Source organism: Hypomesus transpacificus, chromosome 20 (genome assembly GCF_021917145.1).
Source record: "Hypomesus transpacificus isolate Combined female chromosome 20, fHypTra1, whole genome shotgun sequence".
NCBI classification, from domain to species: Eukaryota; Metazoa; Chordata; class Actinopteri; order Osmeriformes; family Osmeridae; genus Hypomesus; species Hypomesus transpacificus.
Genome location: NC_061079.1, coordinates 2,517,329 through 2,540,156, shown reverse-complemented (window position 1 = coordinate 2,540,156; position 22,828 = coordinate 2,517,329). Strand labels below are relative to the sequence as shown.

General features: G+C 42.4%; 1 protein-coding gene across 2 annotated transcripts; it reads right to left on the bottom strand.

The window, feature by feature from the left end:
* Positions 1–1,245: 1,245 nt before the first annotated feature.
* bnip1b (BCL2 interacting protein 1b) lies at positions 1,246–12,544 on the bottom strand. Of its 2 annotated transcripts, none has more exons than XM_047043368.1 (6): positions 12,434–12,544; positions 12,010–12,102; positions 2,183–2,274; positions 1,998–2,102; positions 1,655–1,792; positions 1,246–1,535 (listed from the first exon to the last, which is right to left on the bottom strand). In XM_047043368.1, exons 1-6 carry the CDS (start codon positions 12,512–12,514, stop codon positions 1,433–1,435), a joined length of 612 nt encoding a protein of 203 aa, XP_046899324.1. In that variant the 5' UTR covers positions 12,515–12,544; the 3' UTR covers positions 1,246–1,432. The 2 variants fall into 2 exon arrangements, with proteins under 2 accessions (XP_046899324.1, XP_046899323.1); XM_047043367.1 differs by having other exon boundaries at positions 1,674–1,792.
* Positions 12,545–22,828: the final 10,284 nt, after the last annotated feature.

Genomic DNA, 22,828 nt, shown 5'->3' with positions numbered 1-22,828 from the left:
GGGAGGGGGACAGCACAATGTAGAAATCAGACACAAAGGCTAACTTTGTTAGTGTCAAAGGGAAGTGGTCCAACTCTAATGGGTAGGAATTGGATTCAGTAGACTGGTCAAGAGTGAACCATGTACCAGTTGCAGATCCACTGACAGAATTACGTGAGAAATACTCTCAAGTGTTCAATGCTGATCGAGGTGTTATATCAGGGGTAAAAGCAAAACTGCGAGTCATGGAGAATGCTAAGCCGAAATTCTGTAAGGCTAGATCAGTACCGTATGCTTTGAGTGCAGCTGTTGACAAGCAGTTAAACAAACTACTAGAAAAAGGAGTCTGTAGTCCAGTAGAATATAGTGAATGGGCTACTCCAATTGTGTGTATTCCAAAAACTAATGATGAGGTCAGAATTTGTGATGACTACAAGGTAACCATAAATCCATAGGGATAAATGAGGGATATAGTTCCCCCATGGCATAGAGGATCATGGGAGCTGTAGTAACAATAAATACACAACAGTTTCCTATGCACCTGTAATCTGAAGCCTTTGGAGAGACCAATAGTGTAAAATGCATTATGCATCTGTGACAAAAAGTAATGTACCAATAGAAAAATTACTGAACTGATAAGGTTTTGATATAAAAGAGGAATGTCCGGAGCAAAATTCCAGTCTGCTCCTGGGAGCACACTCACTTGTTGGATACTCTGTCCAATAAACCTTTGCATCAAACTCTGAGTTCCAGTGCGTCTGTTTTCGACTTACCCTAATTTTTTACTTGTCAGGACATAGACATTTCTCAACTTCGATACTTGGAATTATTTCACTATACAAGGGAACTTACAAAAGTATTTACATCATTTCAAAACGTTGAGAAATTGATAAAACGTAGAACATCTTTATCCACTTTAGGACAAACCACTTCCTTGCTGCGTTGACAGTTCTCCTACCCAGTGGAGACATATGGTGCTGCATGGATGCAGGTACATAACAGAGATCTTCTTCTCTGGTAATACGTAAAAAAGACATGACGGTACAAGATATTGTTCATCAAAAACTACATTATTAAACACTCAAATGTATCCAACATCAACATATACAACATTCCTTGGAAAAAGCTGTAGGAATTAGAGAATTCACTTTAGTAAGCTAAGTAAGGTTTTCCTCCCTCTGCCAGCAGTATTATATGTTCAGTGCTGATCAGTAACTGTGGTTTGGGCAGCAAAGATCTCGGGTGACAGAAAGACAAACAGACGTGTTTGGTTTTACATATATGCAAGTTGAAAATGAATGAGGAACCATATTTATTGCATGTGTGGTATATTGCGTGTTAATATTTGGGGGTGTGTGTCTATATGAAAGGGAAGAGCCGCTTCTTGAGGATGAAGAGGACGGTAGCAAGGAACAGCGCCATGGCCAGGAAGATAAGCAGCTTGTCAGTGAGCTCACGCCGGTTGTACTTGAGGATGAGCTTGCGGCCCAGGTGGATGGTTCCTGTCATGTTCTTGAACTCCTCGTTGGTCTCCAGAACCGTCCGGGATGAGGTGGCTAGAAGGCGTGGTGGGTGTGTGGGGGGGAGGGGGGTAGAAGAGATGGGGTGGGGGTTAAAAGTTTTTTTTAAATACATAGTCATACAGAGCCTTTCTCATTGCCTCTCTTTCACACACAAAGTTTTAAATGTATTACACAGGGTGCCGATGGTGTCCTCGCTCTGCTCAACCTGCTGTGACATCATCCTGCTGATGCTCATCAGGCTCTCTGTGATGTCACTGCTGGTCTGCACCAGGCTCTTCTTGGTTGCCTTCCTGGACACAGTAAGATTCGAATAGCTATAACAAGGGGCTAGGGTTGTGTCCAGAGTGGGGCTAAAATATGGATTTAGCACTAGACCCAGGGTTGGCACTAAAACTGGGGGGAAAGGCTAGGCCCAGGGGTAGAACTGGGGGTTTAAGCTAAGCTAAAACTCGGGGCTAGGGCTAGGACCAGGGTTAGATTTAGAACGGTTCTGACCTCTGCCTGATGTTGCCGTCACCTCCGTGCAGAAGCTCATCCTTCTCCAGCATGTCTATGGACAGCTTACAAGCTAGGTTAGCCTTCCTCCACGCTGTCTGGTTACTAGGGAGGGAGAAGGTGACAGTAGCACACAAACTCGGAATTCACCAGTCACTTTCCATTTCTCCACACCCACTCCTCACCTGAGCATCTGTCTGTGCTGGCTCTCGGTCTCCTTTAGGATGGCCTGCTGGTCTGTTTCTCGATCCTGCTCTTTAGCCATCTCCTCTAGATTCTATAAGTATGGAACACATCGATGAAGCATCACACAAACCATGCCAAACAATGACCATCTATGCTTAGCCTTTAACAAACCGAGAACTATTTCTGTCTGACTAACAACCATCCTTTCAGGTTTGATATTTGACAGATATTTGCTGGTAGTTTTCCTTAAGTCTGCCAACAGTAGTCAGGAACGGACCAATGAAACAAAGTGATAAATACAGATTTTTCTTTCCAAAGGCTATTTACCCAAAAGTTTCAAAACTAGTTCTAGCTAACCCCAAGACAATGACACATGTTGCACACATTTTGTTTTGGTCTATTTACATTTCGTATTATTAGTAAAAAAAAAGATGTTATGTTCAATAGAGCCTTGGTCTGTTGACTTAACTAGGGCACAGTGTCCCTGATGCAGTTGGTGCTTAAGATGTCAGTGAAACACATAAATACAGATTAAATGAACTATAGATTGCCCATGAGAAAATTGGTGGCACACACACAAACACACAGATTCCTGGAATTGTGGATAGGGCGAAGATCCCCCGATGATGTCGGTGACACACAGTGCAGTTCCCGTGATGCAGCTGGTGATGACAGTTCTTGTCAGTGGCTTTGGTACTTATATTTCTCAGATCACAATTGAAATTCCATATCATCGCTGAAGTACTTGTTCAACCTCATCTATTCTTGAGGTAGAATAGTGCCCATGTCCATGATGCAGCTGGTAGTGATGGAAAGTTCAGATCCTTTTACTGACTCGGTTCTTTGAATTCTTTGATTTTTCGCGTGACCCGCATAGGCTCAGAAGAGGAAACAGAAAGGATTTGTTTACCTCATTCACTTTCTCGTGACTAGGTTTAGTAAGACGTGAATGATATTCGTTCACAAGTAATAATTACAGGTTTTGTTAAGCTTTTTTGTACTTTGGCTACTTACAGTTCAGCAGTGTAATTGCCATGATAATTAAATGCTAGTGTGATAATAAATAGGGGTGGAACAATATATTGTGGAACAATGTATCGCAATATTTCTTTTAAACAATATGTATCGTAGAGTTATGGCAATATTTTTACAATATTACATCTGTTTAATCATATTTGTTGAGCTAAACTACAAATTGCATTATACTTTTTGGCACGCGGTGGCGCTACCCCGAAATGTTTTGATTACTATTAGTATAAGTATAATAATAATAATAATAAGCTTCGTTGCTTGGCCCCTAATAATAATAAAACTAACAAAAACAATAGGTGCCCTATAAGCAGCCCTTTGCTTGGCTCCTAATAAATACATATGAGAACAATGGTTGTGCTCGCTGAAGGCTTGAGCACACAATTATGTTTTAGTGTAATCTCAGTGGGCATTCCACGCATAGACTTCGGCTGCCGCAAGGACATACGAATCGAATGTGTCAGTGAATGAATCAGTGAACAAATCTTTTTGGTGAACGGACTCAGATGGTAGATGACTGGTTTAAGGATATGGAGGAAAGGAAAATAATAGGTGTTGTAATGCTGGATTTTACTGCAGCATTTGATATCATTGATCATGATTTACTGTAAAAAAAATTGAAATATTATGGTTTTTCGGAAACCGCATTATTATAGATGGAAAGTTATTTGACAGAAAGAAGACAATTAGTTTACTTTAATGGAAGTTTTTCAGAGGTAAGGGTTGTGGAACATGGCGTGCCTCAAGGAAGTTGTCTTGGGCCGCTCCTCTATTCAATCTTTACCAATGATCTTCCATTGGTTTTAGATAAAGCAAGTCTTTCAATGTTTGCTGATGATTCCACTATATATTTAGCAGGAACTGATATTGGTGATTTAAATACAAACCTACAAAAAGAGCTACAGTTAGTGGTGGACTGGATAAGGAGTAACAAATTGATTCTCAATATATCTAAAACAACTTGTTTAGTGGTTGGAACTCCTTTTTCTTTATGTTCCAAACCAAAACTTGAACTCAGTATAGAGAAGAATTCTGTGGAGCAAAGAGAAGAGGCTAAACTTTTGGGAGTGACGATAGATCATACATTGTCTTGGGATAGACATGTTCAAAAACTGGTAACTAAAATGGGCAACACTTTGTCTGTTATTAAAAGGTGTGCAAAACACTTTACACCACAGACTGTCAAACAAGTAATTCATGCTTTGTTTTTTTCACACCTTGATTATTGTTCTGTTGTCTGGTCCAGCACCTCAACAATTAATATAAGAAAACTACAAGTAATACAGGATAAAGCGGCACGTGTGGCTCTCCCATGTGGGTTTAGATCGAATGTGGCTAAGATGCATGAAAGCCTCTCATGGTTTACAGTTAAAAACAGATTTTTTTATTCACTAATGTTCTTTTTACACAATATTATAATAAACAAAACACCTTTTACTATATATTCAAAATTATAATTTAGCAATGAGATACATCACTATCCAACAAGGCATGCAGTAGGAGGTAGTTTTATGTTACCGAAGGTGAAAACCAAATCAATTCAACGTTCAGTCAGGTATAGAGCTATGTGTGAATGGAACGCTCTTCCAAATACCATCAAACAACAAAACGCCCAGTATGGTTTTAAAAAATCACTTAAGAACCATTACCTTCAAAGACATTGCAATTATTAAGATCAATTAAGAGAGATTCAGTCATAGGGCTTTCATTATATCTTATTCAAAAATAGATATGATATAAATTTAAAAATCTATTTGGAGTAGCGTAATCTTGTCAACTTCTCAATATTATTTATTTTTTGTGTGTGTGATTAAATGTGTTTATTGTAAATATGATTTGTAATTTGAATAATGTCGTGTGTATGGTGTGAAATGTGATGTCGTAAATTGTATTGTCACATGATAGATTGTAGGACCTCAGGAAGAATAGATTCAGCTGATGCTGGAGCTAATGGGGATCCAAATAAAACAAACAAACAAACTCAAATTAATCAATTCTCTGATAGGACTCAAAATGGCCATCACTATTTTAAATTAAATTTTGAGTTCAATACCTCCTTGGTCATGTGACCTACTGACCTCAAACTACTTTCCGTGTATCTACTGACAAGCCATATACAGTATGTTACTTGATTTTTATACCGGGTGATTCTACATTGCCTACATTTCAATGTTTATCATTGTTTTGAATTTCAATAGCTCCTTGGTCATTTGACCTACTTTTTCATTTTTGTCTACTTTTGAGTGAATGGAGGCTTATATAGCCTACACCTATGTTTCTCAATTGGTGGGCCTCGACCTGGTGTGGAGAGGGTTGCGTACGTATGCTTTGCCTCGTAAAGCATTCACCGTGAGACCCCAAGTTGATAGCAGTCTCGAGTTATACAGTTACATGCCACCTACGAGCCAGAGACACCACCAGCTTGTTTGTCCAGCACATCCCACAAATGCTAGATTGAATTGAGATCTGGGAAATTTGGAGGCCATGTCAACATCTTGAACTTGAGTTCCCCAAATCATTTTTGGTTTTAGGCAGGGCGCATTATCCTGCTGAAAGACGCCATGATGATGCCATCAGGGAATACAGTTTCCAAAAAGGGTGTCCACGGTCTGCAACAATGCTAAGGTTGATGCTACGTGTCAAAGTAACATCCACATGAATGGCAGAACCCAAGGTTTCCCAGCAGAACATTGCCCAAAGCATCACACTGCCTCTGCCGGCTTGCCTTCTTCCCATACACGCTGGTGCAATGTGTTCCCAAAGTACACAACGCACATGCACCCAGTTACCCACGTGATGTTAAAGAAAAAGCTATTCATCAGATAAGTTAGGAGCACCAACCAAGTGGATAAAACAGTGGAGAGTTATATAGAGTTTGGTCCGCATTGCCGGCAGTAAGTCGAACTTGTTCCCGGTGAGGGTTGGACTCCGCCAGGGCTGCCCTTTGTCACCGATTCTGTTCATAACTTATATTGACAGAATTTCTAGGCGCAGCCAGGGCGTTGAGGGGGTACGGTTTGGTGACCTCAGGATTGCTGCTTTTTGCGGATGATGTGGTCCTGTTGGCTTCATCGGGCCGTGACCTTTAGCTCTCACTGGAGCGGTTCGCAACCGAATGTGAAGCGGCTGGGATGCGAATCAGCACCTCCAAATCTGAGGCCATGGTTATCGACCGAAAAAGGGTGGTGTGCCATCTCCGGGTCGGGGAGGAGATCCTGAACCAAGCGGAGGAGTTCAAGTATCATAGGGGTCTTGTTCACGAGTGAGGGAAGAATGGAGCGCGAGGTCGACAGGCGCATCGGTGCGGCGTCGTGAAGCAGGAGCTGAGTCGAAAGGCGAAGCTCTCTATTTACCAGTCGATCTACCCTCACCTATGGTCACGAACTATGGGTAGTGACCGAAAGAACGAGATCGCGAATACAAGCCGCCGAAATGAGCTTTCTCCGCAGGGTGTCCGGGCTCTCCCTTAGAGATAGGGTGAGAAGCTCGGTCATCCGGGAGGGGCTCAGAGTAGAACCGCTGCTCCTCCGCGTCGAGAGGAGCCAGCTGAGGTGGCTCGGGCATCTGATTAGGATGCCTCCTGGACGCCTCCCTGGTGAGGTGTTCCGGGCACGTCCCACTGGGAAGAGGCACCGGGGAAGACCCGGGACACGCTGGAGGGACTATGTCTCTCGGCTGGCCTGGGAACGCCTCGGGGTCCCCCAGGAAGAGCTGGTGGAAGTGGCCGGGGGGAGGGAAGTCTGGGCCTCCCTGCTTAGGTCGCTGCCCCCGCGACCCGATCCTCGGACAAGCGGCAGATGACGGACGGACGGGACAGGGAGGCTTTTTTGAGGGCACTGGCCAGCAGAGATGATGTTGATGTACACATGCAGACTTGCATGAACAAATCACCAGCAGTAAATATTGTGCTACTACTAGTATTGAACTTCAAGTAGCAAGACAATTGCAAGCCTTTAATTAGAGTAATGTAATTAATGTAAGCTTTTGATGGGACAGGTAGATGTGGTGACAACAGCTGCGCAGAGGGGGCCCAATTAGATTTTTTTGTCATGGGGCCCAAAATTCCTGGCGGCGCCACTCCTTAATCAGTGTGAACTGTTTTACTTTATTTTAAAAAAAAATAATTATCTGGCACTGTTCAGAGGGCCGGTCTAAATGCGTGGGCGGGCCGTATTCGGCCCACGGGTCGTAGTTTGGGGACCCATGATCTAGGATTAAGAATATTTCTACATGGTTGACAAGTTTGTAAAGCGAACTAAGGGCCAAATCGTGGAAATAAATTGTGTGCAATGTTGTGCGTTATTTTTCCAACATTATGACTTTTATTTGGAATTTAGGCACTGGGTGGTTTGAAAGCTACTGAGGGTGGAACGCGCTAACCCAGCTAACACATTTACGTTGCCCTGACGTTGTCGCAACGTCACGCGATGACCAAACATACGTTGCCGCAACGTCTTTGGCGACGTTGCGGGACCGTGCATCTGTGGGGCGCCAGTAGGTTGCCGCAACGTCATCTTGTGACGTTGCCAGTCCGTAACCGCGACGTCGTGGCAACGTTAATTTTCCGACGTTGCCAGTCCGTAACCGCAACGTCGTGGCAACGTTATTTTCCGACGTTGCCAGTCCGTAACCGCAACCTCCTAGCAACGTAATTTTCTGACGTTGCCAGTCCGTAACCGCGACGTCGTCGCAACGTTATTTTCCGACGTTGCCAGTCGGTAACCGCAACCTCCTAGCAACGTTGTTTTGGGACGTTGCCAATCCGTAACCGCGACGTCGTGGCAACGTTATTTTCTGACGTTGCCAGTCGGTAACTGCGACCTCCTAGCAACGTTGTTTTGTGACGTTGCCAGTCCGTAACGGCGACCTCCTAGCAACGTAATTTTGTGACGTTGCTAGTCCGTAACTGCAACATCAACAATTTACTTAATTATGAAGTAACCTATATTTCATATGCAGACCTCATTTGCCCAGAAGGCTACTTGTTTTGGTATAATAGATAGCCAACGTTAGGAGGAATATGTTTGTGTGATGTGTAGCCTGACTCAAGCTAAATCATAAACGAGGCAGCATTTCAGAATCATAAAGTGTTTTAATCGCCATGAAAGTTTGCACAGACAAGGAATTTACTTTGGCAGGAAGGTATATACATTCACCATATAGGAATCCTAAATATGTGGTCTACCTATACTAAAGGGGATTCAGATGGCTGATCGGTTGGGAAATCAGGCTATTAAATCAGAAGGTTGCCAAATGATGTGTCCTTGGGCAAGGCACTTCACCTTACTTTCCTCCAGGGAATATCCCTGTACTTACTGTAAATAAGAGCGTCTGCTAAAATGACAATGCACAAAGTATGCATGTAACATTTACAATTAAAAAACTAAAATGGCCAAAATATATACATACGTGATAAAAAGTGCCACTGCAAAAAAAACACTGCAAAACAAACACTGCAAAACAAAAGTGCCAAACAAACAAAGTGCAAAAAATGAATTAAAATCTTCTTCCAGTCCCCGCTATGAGTTCTGTCTGTTGGCCCTGACAAGGAAGCACAAAATAAGTTAGTGTTCGATTAACATAATCGCACGTGTGAAAAGGGGCTATACAAGTCATTAAAAAAATCACATCTAAAATAATATACGTCATCAATTAAAATATTATGTGATTCTAGATTTGTGTCATAGCCATGTGAAAGATTGGATATGGAAGTTGCAAACATGATTCATTCACCTGGCTGGTTTTGAATGGGCTGCCGGGGTGTGTTTGAGTGTTTCCTCTATGCGGAGCTCCACAGCTTTCTCTCCCAGTCCCGTCTTCTACTTCATCACAGCGTCTGGAATTAGAAGTCATGAACTTATTGTCAGCACCAATGTGAACGTTGAATGCGTGTAAGCCATAGTTTGTGGGATCTCCAAACACTTACCGCTCTCTTTCGCAACTCCAGCACCTTAAGGCGCTCCTCAAGGTCTTGAAGTTCAGCCTGTGTTTGGGCCACCTGTAGGTCCATCACTGGCACCTCTTCAGTGTGTCTGCCCTGTGGTCGCCTGAACAGGAGAGCCTCTCGCTGGTTCTCTTACAATGTCTCCATCTTCCGGAGCATAACCTGTAATGTGTCTGTAATTAAAGACAAGTAAAACAAGTTTACAAGAGTTTGCATGATTGGCATACACTGTGGTTCTTCTAGATTAGCTGTAACATTGATGTACATAACAAATGTTACCTTGATTGGTCTTTGCCCAAGATGGTACAGCTGAATGGGGTATACAAAGGATTAGTAAGACAACATTTGTTGTTTTGACAAATATGTTTCCCCCCACGATCAGAACAACTTAAGTATGCCTTACAATTAGGTATGCCTTACAATGGCAATGGTATGAGTATTTTTTTGAGTGTCTTATATTTGCACTTGCCTGGCTGCCAGCTGTTTTCCGGGGCACCCTATGGGTTCTCCTCCACCAGACCAGAGTTGACACCTAGAGGTATGGCATCTGGTGATGCAAACGTTTTAAGTCATACTTTTGCTTCAAAGCATAGCCTTTAGGGTTGCCATGGCTCATACAATTATTGTCACTGTTATAAACGGTCATTCATTACTTTACCATAATTTCCAAGGGACACAGTACTTGTGATGGTGGTCGGATCACCTGTACAGAAATGAAAGAGGAATGAAGTTTACGTACATAGTAGCCTATTAGTATATTGATATAGAAGAAGCATCGCACATATGTGATCGTTCGAAAGCAGGGCCCCACAGCGTAGCATCGCACATGTGTGATTCTGAACATTCCAACCAACTATTTTCCGATGGGCAGAAACTATATGATAAACACTACAGTATGGCTTCAAAATGTACAATTAGTAGGCTAACAAGTAACACTAGCAAGTAGTAGCATTGGTACGAGTATTATCTTAGGTTGCTAGGTAACGGAAGCTAATTAAAGCTACATACCTTCCGTTTTGGAAAAATAACTCACGTACTCTGGTGAAAGTGTCTGAAATATTTAGAACTCACGCATCTAAAGGTTAAAACGAATAAACTTATCCAAAAACAAATGTCATGTACAAATTGGAAGAATTAGTGACATGATACTTTTACAGACGCCATTGCTGTGCATGCCATGACCGACTGTGAACGTGATCAGCCACGCGCTAGCGTCTTTGAAAATTCAGGGCTAGCTAACTAAATAAACTATTTTGGGACAAGGTTTTCTAACAGTTCTGAACTTTTATTTTCACTGATTCTTTTGAGGGTGATTTTTGAGACTCTAAACTTTGATAACATGTATGCATTTTCAGTATTTCAAAACAACTTTCTGGAGGGTTTAACCTAGCTAGCGAAATTCTAACGTAAACAATGTGAATCTGATATAACGCTATAAACAACTCAATTTCAAACCTATATGCCCCATCCAATTTCTAAAAATATGTTTATATATTTAAAACTATGTCTGTAAAGAAACTCACCTTTGAAGTAACTTATTTCCAGGTAAAATCCATTGTGTGAAAGACGGTAGGACCCCGGCAAAAACTGTTTAGGAAGCCCAGTTTCAGCTATGCCTTGAAATGGGCATGCGCAAAGTTGTTGCTCAGGGGCAGACTGAGGGGCAGGTTTGCTAAGGAAGAATTTTAATATTCTGTGATGACTTGTCTTTGAAAATGAAACTCTTAAGAGTCGCTTACCTTTTGGTCACATTTAACAATTTTGTAGGCCTATTACAAAACTATTGGAGCACAAATTTGCATTGTGTGTCATACAGCTTTGGTGTGCTATAGCCTACAAATAATGTTTGCTTAATCATGTTACTCATCACACATTGATTGCTTTTGTACATGTTTATAGTAAAGAATGAAAGACTAAATTATATTCCACATTCTGTCTTTTTTAATTTACGATGTGTCTGCATATGAGAACATTGATGACCAATGACCTGCTGGGGCTGAGCAGCACATGAATTACATGCAGTGTCTACATTTATATATATAAACCACTATATTGCACTCAAGATCCGTTGTCCTGCGACAAAAATAAGGTAACCAGCCGACCAAGGGACGACGTCGCGGCAACGTTGTCCACGGGTCTAAAAATAAGGTAACCAGCCGACCAAGGTACAACGTCGCGGCAACGTTGTCCACGGGACCAAAATTAACGTAACCAGACGACCAAGGTACAACGTCGCGGCAACGTTGTCCATGGGACCAAAAAATAACGTAACCAGCCGACCAAGGTACAACGTCGCGGCAACGTTGTCCATGGGACCAAAAAATAACGTAACCAGCTGACCAAGGTACAACGTCGCGGCAACGTTGCCCACGGACCTAAAAATGACGTTACCAGCCGACCAAGGTACGACGTCGCGGCAACGTTGTCCATGGGACCAAAAAATAACGTAACCAGCCGACCAAGGTACAACGTCGCGGCAACGTTGCCCAAGGACCTAGAAATGACGTTACCAGCGGACCAAGGTATGACGTCGCGGCAACATCGCCCACTGGTCTAAAAATAACGTAACCAGCGGACCAAGGTACGACGTCGCGGCAACGTTGCCCACTGGTCTAAAAATAACGTAACCAGCCGACCAAGGAACGACGTCGTGGCAACGTTGCCCATGGGACCAACTGGCAACATTCCCTTTATAACGTTGCTACGACGTTGCCACGACGTTGCCAGAAGGTAACGTCGCGGGTTACCAACTGAGCACTTACTGGCAACGTTGCCGCAACGTCATGTGTTAGCTGGGAAGCGCCCGTCGAATATCCAACCTAAAACTACCTCGATTGACAACCGTAATGTTACCTGGATCCTCAGACGTAGCTGGTTGAATTTATCCTTCACCTGTGCGTTGAGGTCCATCAATACCGCCTGCGGACCCGGACATTCTCTAATGTCCTGGTTAAAGTAAAATACATGACGTTACAGCGGCGTGTGTATTGTAAGTAAAACATAATGAAGACCTGATCAGATCCCGGGTCAGTTAGTCTAGGCTACATGTACATAATGACAGGACAGCATCACTGTAAAAGTCTGAGAACCACTGCATTGTGAAATGAATGTTTCGTTAAATAGGCTATACAAATCTCACTAATTAGCAAGATGACATATCGTAACTTTAACTGTAACCCCGCTTTGAAGCTGTCAGGAGCTGCCTGAAATAGCAGAATATCTAGTTAGCAAACAACATTTGAAGAACACGATCACAACAAATATTTTAAACATTTACCTGAATAAGAGCTTTGATTTCTAGATCATATTTGATAATTTCTTGTCCACAGATTCTGACGTGGACATCCAAAGAAGCCATTTTTGTTATTGTACGGTAAGAGTCGTTGTCCAAATGAAATGAGCCACAGAACGCGATTCGTATATGCACACTTCACAAGACAAAAAGGATAAGAGAAAGTTCACGAATTGGTACATGTAACCTGTCTATTCAGAATCAGAAGAATCAGAAGGGATTTTATTCGCCATGAATGTTTGCACAAACAAGGAATTTACTTTGGCAGGGAGGTGCATACATTAAACATATAGGAATATTGAAACTTAAATATGTGGACTAACTATACAAAAGGAGCAAAGTCTAGCTAATACTAAGGGGGGTCTAGCTAATACTAAGGGGAATACAAAATAAAATATAAGTAGCCATTATTTACAATCTAACCTAAAAATACAGATAGTGCAAGAGAACGATACAATAGTGCAAATTGCAATGTGCAGGGTGTCATTGTGCAGATTGTGATTTAAAGTCAGTGTGAGTCCTTGGCCTTGTTAAAGAGGCCAACAGCGGATGGGAAGAAACTGTTCTTGTGGCGTGAGGTTGTGGTCATGATGGACCGCAGCCTTCTGGCGGAGGGGAGTAGCTGGAACAGGGAGTGTCCAGGGTGGGAGGGGTCGGCCACAATCTTCCTTGCTCGCCTCAGGGACCTCGAGGTGTGTAGATCCTCGAGGGAAGGCAGATTGCAGCCGATCACCTTCTCAGCAGTGCGGATGATACTCTGCAGTTTGCTCTTGTCCTTGGCAGTGGCAGCAGCGTACCAGATGGTGATAGAAGAAGTGAGGATGGACTCAATGATGGCTGTGTAGAAGTGCACCATCATTGTCTTTGGCAGGTTGAATTTCTTCAGCTGCCGTTGGAAGTACATCCTCTGTTGTGCTTTTTTGGTGAGGGAGCTGATGTTCAGTTCCCACTTGAGGTCCTGGGAGAGGATGGTGCCCAAGAAGCGGAAGGACTCCACAGTGCTGACTGGGGAGTCACTCAGGGTGATGGGGGTGAGTGGGGCTGTGTTATTCCTGAAGTCCACAACCATGTCCACTGTCTTAAGAGCATTGAGCTCTAAGTTGTTCTGGCTACACCAGGTCACCAGGTTGTCAGCTTCCCACCTGTAGTCAGACTCGTCCCCGTTAGAGATGAGCCCAATAAGGGTGGTGTGGAGGGCGCAAACTTCAAGAGTTTGACAGACGGATGACTCGAGGTGCAGCTTTTGGTGTGCAGGAAGAAGAGCAGAGGAGAAAGGACGCAGCCCTGAGGAGATCCGGTGCTGATGGACCGGATTCTTCATCTTATTCGTCTGCTTAATTGTGTGTGTCTTGGATCCCCAATGGGTCAATAATGTCTTTAATGCCTTTAAATGTACATAGTTTTAAAAATGATTTAGCACATTTCTACAGATTTGGACAAAATTCTTGGTACCGTCCCATTAAAGAAAAACCCACAATGGTCACTGAAATAACTTGAAACTGACAAAAGTAATAATAAGAAAATAATTACTGAAAATTAACAAATTAAAATCAGACATTGCTTTTGAATTGTGGTTTGACAGAATCATTTGAAAAAGACTAACTAATGAAACTGGCCTGGTCCAAAATTAAGGTACCCCTAGAAAAGATTAGAAATAAAATTATAGACAAGCTTGTTAAAAGTAAAAACAACACAACAACATTTTCATTTGTGCTTGGAGACCATCTCCAAGCAGCTTGATATTCCTGTGATTACAGTTGCACATATTATTCAGAAGTTTAAGGTTCATGGGACTGTAGCAAACCTCCCTGGACGTGGCCGCAAGAGGAACATTTATGACAAGATGAAGAGATGGATAATACGAATGGTAACCAAAGAGCCTAGAACAACTTCCAAAGAGATTAAAGGTGAACTCCAAGGTCAAGGTACATCAGTGTCAGATTGCACAATCCGTCGCTGTTTGAGCCAAAGTGGACTTCTGGAAGACACCGAGGAGGACTCCCCTGTTGAAAGCAAATTTTAAAAAGGGAATTTGCCAAAATGCATTGTGACAAGTCACAAAGCTTCTGGCAGATATTATTATTATGGACAGGTATTATTCCCGGCCGTGCAAAATTACATTGTGTCCTTGGGCAAGGCACTTCACCCTACTTGCCTCTGGGGAATGTCCCTGTACTGACTGTAAGTCGCTCTGGATAAGAGCGTCTGCTCAATGACTAAATGCAAATGTGCTGCCCAGTGTCAGAAAGCTTGGTCTCAGACGCAGGTCATGGGTCCTCCAACAGGATAATGACCCAAAACACACAGCAAAAAACACCCCAAAATGGCTCAGAGCAAAACATTGCACTATTCTGAAGTGGCCTTCGATGAGCCTGGATCTTAATCCTATTGAACATATGTGGAAGGAGCTAAACATTCTTTCTAGAGAAGGCACCCTTCAAGCCTGACGGGGAGTGGGACAAAATACCTGTCCACAGGTAAGTAAGTAAGACTTTATTTATATAGCACATTTCATACAAGAATTGTCACGCAAGGTGCTTTCCATAAAATCAGTAAAAACAATAATACAAGTGACAAAAGTAATAATTAAAATAGCAAATCTATAAGAACAATAATACAACTAATTAAGTAGTAAAATCCTTTTGAGATAAAATTACAGAAATGCTTCGGTAAAAAGGTAGGTTTTAAGGTTTTAAGGTGCAGAAGTCTCATTGAGTTACAGAAATTGCTTGATTAAGTTATTACTTTAAAGGTTGTGCAGCAAAATATGAAGTTAAGGGTACCATCATTTTTGACCAGGCCAGTTTCATTATATATATATTTTTAGTTATGCTGTTGAACCACAATTCTAAAGCAATGTCTTATTTTCATTTGTACATTTTAATTTATTATTACTGTCAGTTTCAAGTTATTTCAGTGACCATTGTGGGTTTTTCTGTCTTTAACGGGAGGGTACCAACAATTTTGTCCACTTCTGTATGTGTGACACAGACTGATGTCCATGATGTCCTGACCACCGATCAACCATGACTGGGATTCGACAGAAAGTGAGAAACAAAGATGTTCTGTGCCAGTTGCAGGGAGACTACAAACCAACACACATCTAAAATGACAGGGAGCATACTGTACATCTATTCTATAGTACTTTATTTTGTTGCTGGATGATGAAATGCATGTCTGGGAAAACGTTTTTTTGCAAGTAATAAATGTAAAAAAAAATGTAATTCTTAACGGTTAGTGTCTATATTACCTGAAAGCACCAGCATGTCTATCATCAAACCCATGCATGTACACAAACATTCATTTCCACCAAAGAACACAGAGAAATGGAAAGTACAGAAACAGTCGGACATTGGTTTCTACTGTTTTTATTATTTTTATATTAAAATCAAGAACAGAATCAGACTAACATGGTTACAAGCAGAGCAGGAGAGTGCCGACTCCTGGCCGATGCCCTCGCACTGAGATAAAGAAAAAATGATAATAAAAAAAATGAAATTAAAAAGAGGCACGACTCCAAAAGCTAACATGTTATAGTTGATCCAGGCTGGTCTAACATACAGGAGAGTACAACTCTTCCCACAGAACAGCTTCCTCTTACTGTGCCTCTAAGAAATAAAGAAGAAAAAAGAAATACTGAAAGAAAAATACTAAAGAAAAAAAAGAAACAAACTAAAAACAAATGAAGTGATAGAACCACAAAAAGTATAAACCCAGCACAACATTTACACAACATAAATAGAACGGTCAAAGATACTGTATTTTCGAACAGGCATATGTGAACTACAAATATAGACATCGCTAATGACAATAATAAGAATAGGAATAACAATAGGGTCAAGTTACTGTTAGATTCAGCAGGATATACGTTCGCAGTTTGCTTAAAAAGATCACCAAGAGGTCTAGAACTGAGCACTTAGCAATGATGTACAGCCTTCCTAACATGACTAGTGGTCCTACAGGGGGAACACACACACAGGACTAGCTACGAGAAGATCCCATGCTTAAAAGTATCTAGTAATATACCATACAACACCAGAAGCATTACAACAAGGACATGATCTTTCTGGATGGGTGAGGCTTCTTACATCCTCACTGTTGTATGAAAAAACTATTATTTCTTTCATACATAACAAAAAAACAAACAAAACAAAAATCTGGAGAAACAATTATGTCAAGTTGTCAATATTCTTAACCACAAATAATGCAGTTTGTTACTTTATTATTTAAACCCATGCATTTTGGCAAGTTTGGAAGAAAATGTAAATCATTGCAGGGTGACGAGGATGTGTTGTGGTGGTGTTATTTTTTGAGTTTAGTTTTTATTATTATTGTTGCTGTTGTTGATCTGCGTTTATTCGTCTGCAAGTGTCTCCTGTACAAGAGAGAAAATCCCAGACAATTCAGTGCAGGGATAAGGTCTCTGCCCACCAGCCCTCCTAGCCTATTATGGCTTCAGCAGTCAATCATAAAGCTACAACACTGCCAGCCTCTGAGATTCTCTGAAGTAGCCAGTCACAACACTAAGCTACACCACAAGCCCCTGGACCGACCTCACCCCAATTGCTGCCTGCAGCCAACAAGGATTAGCCTTGGATGGAGCTTGCAGAGAAGCAGGAAGTGGACGTGAGGCTGGAGATACGCCTTCCAAGTCAGAACAATGTCTACCTGCCGGACCAGCATGCTCTTTTCCTCTCGGCTCCTGATGACCACAACACAGAGCACTCTACAGGGCATCCCTCACGACAGCATGTCTGAGGAAGTAGGCTGACTCGCTTTGGACTTTAGCACCAAAAACCATTAGCACCAAGAGTACCATTAGCAACTCCCAGAGCACCATTTAGCTCCTCCCCACACCACAGAAACCTTCAGGAGTCTTGGGGTGAGGGCTCACTTGATTTTTATCCTTGCCACGCCCTGTTTAGTTTGGAGAGATACCTCCTGCGCTATGGATCCAGTCAAAACCAATAAATCAATAACTCTCACGTATCCATGTCCAGGTTTCGACAATGCAGCCTCTACTGGTCTCGTTTCACTGGTCAACAGATGTTTTTGTTTAGTTATAGAAGAGCAGTAGCATAAGGCCATCTGAACGTGTCTGCATGATTATGTGCGTACGTGTGTGTGTGCGTGATACTGCTCCAGGTAATGCTACCCCCCCATTGGGGGACAGAGAGGCACATGTATCTTGCGGGGTTCTGAGGAACACAGTAGGTTGGGCAGGACGGTGTTAACTGAGCAGGTCCAGGGCTGTGGACAACATGTCAGACAGCAGCAGCTCTGGAGAGGAGCCCTGTCGGACAGCTGTAGACGGGTTCTCAGAATGACTGATTAGGAACGACTTGAGAAAAAGCACCAGCTTGTACCCCCTTCGGCTTTTTCTGAGAGTTTAAGCGATTCCATTGTGTGACCAATCTGACTAAGCTTGACAGCTCTGCCTCTGTTGGTGCAGAAAGTATTTCTACTCCATTGGCCATGCCTAATAGACACAAACCTGATAAATATTTATTTCTTACAAATGGACAGATAAAGACAGAGTAAATCAGGAGTGGCATTGCCAAAGGGCACTGACTAGAAACACAAGGCAAAAAATATTTTTCCCTCTCTGAAGAATTCAAAATTGTGCAACAACGTACAAACTCATTGGAGCATAAACATGTATAAAAAAAAAATGAAATAGAATAGTTTCAGACAAATAAGGACACCAACCGAGCAGGCTTAACACTTCAAACACTACATCTTCAGAATCACTAAAGCACTTTTTGGAAAGGCTCTCTTCCTCTGTGACTTCTGAGTTCCCCCTCAGTCCTGAAAACAGTCCTGAAACCAGAAAATAGTCCTGAAACCTCTTAGCATAGTGGGCAGAGAGAGGGGAAGGAAGGAGAGAGGTCTGGTCTTCAATACAAAACACCCAGACTTGGAAAAGGAGAGGGTGCAGATCAAGTTTGGATTCTCATCGGTTTCAGTAAGGCACCTGGTTTAGCAGGCATTGTATTAAAAATAACGTTTGACTTGTTTATTCTCTTTTTTACCAAGTGCAAGGTGGCTGTTTTGTTATGATCGATGGAAAGCCGTGGTGCAAGTTCTGATTATCGGTCGTACCAAGGCCTCTGACCCCCCAACCAGGGTTGAGTCCCTGCACCTACCGAACACCAAAATCTTTATTTGTCTTTCAAACTGACCGTTCAGACCTTGTGGTCCTCTGTCACAACAGGTAGCCTGGACACGTATCCCCAGCCCTGCGCCCCTCACCCTTCAGGTTGACATGATTACTGGAATACCCATTGCACAGGTGGGAATCTCAGTCTACACAGATATACATCAAAAATAGTGTCAAGTCTGAAAGAGTGAGGCGGGCTGTGACATGAAACCTCATTTGTCAGGAGCCCTCCAGTTTGTTACATAATCCAGCCCGTGTTAGTGATAAACTTTCATAGGGTGTTAACATTGGACACTTGTATGTGTGTGTGTGTGTGTGTGTGTGTGTGTGTGGGGGGGGGGGGCTATGGTGTGGGAGAGAGAATGTGGGGCCAAAGTCTTCAGAATGCTTTTTAGAATGGGACACCCCCCTGACCAACATTCCCTTGTTCCGTTTGGAATAGAAGACGATGGGAGCAGAACCTGTAGAACATGGAATGTTGGCCGGGAAGACCCGCAGGAAGTCCAAAGCTGGACGCCAGACTGCTAGAACATACGAGGGTCGACAGTGACAGACGTTGTGGCCATTAAAAAGTTGAGGCTTGCAGTGTCCCCCTCCCTGCCTTGCACATGCTGCTGCCACATGCAGAGCTGTGATTGGCTGATAGCCAGGACAGAAAATACATTTGTTTGTATACAAGCAAGGATCACCACAGTACAACTATACATACTGTAATGGTAGCCTCACGACAAGCCCAATTGAATCCGTCTCCAGGTTCACCGTGGCTTGGTTGAAACACAGAACTAGGACACTGGGACAACGTCAAGTGTGTTTCACCACAGATAAGAACGATATAGAATCTAGAATTGCAGATGTTTCGTCTGTCTCTTTGTGTGTCGCTATGAGCCAGCCCCAGTAGCAGCAGCAGCATTCTACAACACAGGCAACTTCAGAACCAGGAAGCATAATGTCCCTTTCAAAGAATAATAAAAAAAAACAAAAAAAAACAATGTCACCCATGTCTATAGAATATAAAGAAAACTACGGTAGGAATATAGCTCTGTTTATAAATCTATTGGCTGTTTGTGTAGAGAGCATTGCACAATTTCTTTTCTCACATAGACAACTCCATAAACATATATAATATTGTTAATTAATGATGAAATAAATGGCGATCATTAATTGGAATACATAAATATATTTTCTTTAGGATATATTTCATTACATGTTTCTCATAGAAGGATGGTCATAACCCTGATTCACTGCACACCTTTATGGATTCAGGTTTATTTGATTATCAGACGAAAGTAGCACACACTTAACTTACACAACCTACTAGATCTGTATCTATCTGACTCTAGTTGTTAGGTTGATAGAGAAGAAGGAATAGTTACTGGCGTTGAATAATCAACCCTGTCCTGGACCGCTAAAATGCCACAGAGTCTTCTGGTTTGTAAAGTTGCACAGCTTGCATCCATCATGTTAACTGTGAAAATCTGCAAGAACACGCTTTCCTGCCTCTGCCTCATACCAACAACCCCCCCCCCTTCCCCTCCCCACCCCTCTCTTACTCTCCCTACCATATCAGCAGGTCCCCTCGCTCCACCCCCATTTGCCATTTGCTCCCCGAGTGGAGAGCTCACTGTTAATTTGAGCCAATCAGGCTTAAGTTTTCTGTTGTTGACAGTACAATGTAGGAAAAAAGGTTGGCTGGTCCGGTTGCTATAGGAATGCCACTAGTAGCAATCGGCCAATGGCCATCTTATTTGAGAATGAGCATTTTTATCGAGAGAGAAAAGGCAAGTGTGTCCGGATTGAATCTCCATAGCAATTGACTTGTCTTACAGTACAGTGATAAAAGTTTAGCTGCTGAGGCCTGGTATGGCACCTCAGTCTCCTCCTCCTCCTCCTCCTCCCCCCCCCCCCCCCCCCCCCCACAATGTTTTTTCTTTTTTTCTATTTTTTCAGTACAAGTCACAGGTACAAATCTGTTTTTAAAAATTATAACAACAACCCCCCTCAGGCAAAGGCCACGAGAGAGGTGTCTACACTGTACAACAACCTGAATAAAGGCGCCAGAGCAGAATTAAGTCTTTCCATAGGAAATCTCTACTGAAGGCAAATGAACCATGACATCGTCAGTCATATGAACAAAGGGGCCTTGGAATAAAACCATCTTGTTGAGACCTGCGACACTGTCCTGTTAACGACCTACTACACACATACTGTGCCAGCCAGGTAATAGACTGCTCCAACACAGTCTAGACCAGGTTATAGACTGGGCTGAGACTGTTGGCCAGGTTAAAATAGTCAAGTACTTTCTGCAGCATTCACACCAGGCCGATTAGCAGCAAATGGAAGGAAAAATGCTTTTCTTTTTGTTTGTGTTTTTTTTCCTTTTTTTTGTTGAACAAAGTGCTTTCTGTTTTTCATACATGTAATATAGAATATATACTTTACATTTAACATTTAGAAGATACATTTCAACTTAATAAGTCTATATACAAAACGAAACACTATAAAAACAGGAAACAGTTAAAGAATGTTTCAACCACTACCTAAGGCTAACATAAAAGTCTGATGATGTCATGATTGACATCATGCATATCAACCATTCTAGTTTCACTCATGCGCCAGATCCCACCTATGTTTCAATCAGAATTCAAAGATATCTTGGTCAGGTATTTAGTCAACTGGACAGCGCAGCAACCTTCACACTCAGCTTCCTCAAACCTGGTCACAACTGACACACGTTCCTCAATATCGGACAACAGCATTTAAGTGTAGGTTTTTCTCTCTGCGTTGGCAGACTGCTCCACTTCTGGGCCGACTGAAGCCTCGGCCCATTGTCTACGTTTACGTGGTGACAGTCTGTGGGAAACTGGTGTTAAACTTTCCATGTCCATGAGGGGCTGCACAAAGGCAATTTTGTCATCAGAGTGCACGCGTAGGCTCTGTATGGACGTCCGTGAACTTCCAATAATCTATGACATCCTGCATGGCCACTACGCTTCATGATGCGCTATACAATGTACTGTGCATGTGTGGAACGCGTCCTCCAGGAAGTAGTATAAACAGAACACTTCCGTGGTGTTCACAGCTGTCCACAGCTGTTTTTTTGAGGGGGGGGGGAGGGAGTGAGGGGACATTTATTCCTCTCTTCTTTTTCTCGGCCTTACTGCTCCCCTTTCCTGATCCTGTCTGTGCTCTCTTCCAGTTCCCCATCAATATTCAATTATGACTGAGGGTCTGTCAGCCTCTGTCTTTCTGTCAGAGAAACCAGAACAATGTCATCCATGATATTCACTACTTAGCTCTCATGTCATGAAACTAAAATATATGAACCTACAGTAGGACTCCTCCTCCTCAATTTAAAAGAACACAGAGTAGATAAAGGCAAACAGTACAAAAATATCAATTTTTTCTGCTTCTCTCATTTTTCCTCAACTTTTTTTTCCTAGTGTGAAGACAGCGCTTAGAAATGTGTCATGCGGTTATAATGTATCAATCTGAAAAAGTGGCAATTGATCGTAGACAGACGTATGTATGCATGGTTGAGATGTAGCGATGTACATCCTATGGACACGCAGAATAAATGAAACATCTAGCTGTTATGTGTTTGCATCTGTCCTATCTACATTGATGAGTCATAGTGACATAGCTTTTGGTTATTTGTCGTCAAACAAGTAAATCAGAAGCCAATTCATCTAAGCTTTCAACAATGCAGTTGTAGAACTACAAAGGTTGTCCACCTTTGTAGAAGAACTACAACGTGTGTGCTAGAATGTGTAAAGTGGTGTGAGGGTTCTCCTCGGTGGTTCTAACAGTTGCTCAGAACCCGGCTTCAGTCAAGCCGACTGACTTGCAGGGCAAATGGCCTCCTAGTTAAAAAGTTGATGAACGCTTCTCTCTATTCAGAGTTGGACCCACGCTAACTTCACAGTTCAATGAAAATCCCTGGCCCTACCATATTTCCTACATTCAATACGGTATCAGGTAAGCTGTGCAAAACCTTACTTTGACTGGCTAGTCGCCAAATTCCTTGCATTTGTCTTTGGTACAAAAAACAATCAAAATATACTGTGCAAACATTTTTTTTTTGTAACTCTTACTCGAATAGTTCTAGTTTGAACCCACCCGACATCCCCCCCCACCCCTTCCCTCCCCCATTCCCAAAGTACCAAAAACCAAAAGTTATTTTTGTCAGAGCCATCTTCGAAAACACAGACTCTGTGGCATAT

Excerpts from the sequence above, each read along its gene's own strand:
- bnip1b (XM_047043367.1), bottom strand. The coding sequence starts at position 12,514 with ATGGCTTCTTTGGATGTCCACGTCAGAATCTGTGGACAAGAAATTATC. Across the intron at positions 2,103-2,182 it reads CAGCACAGACAGATGCTCAG|TAACCAGACAGCGTGGAGGA; the intron begins GTGAGGAGTGGG and ends CTCCCTCCCTAG. Across the intron at positions 1,536-1,673 it reads GGACACCATCGGCACCCTGT|CCACCTCATCCCGGACGGTT; the intron begins GTAATACATTTA and ends CACGCCTTCTAG.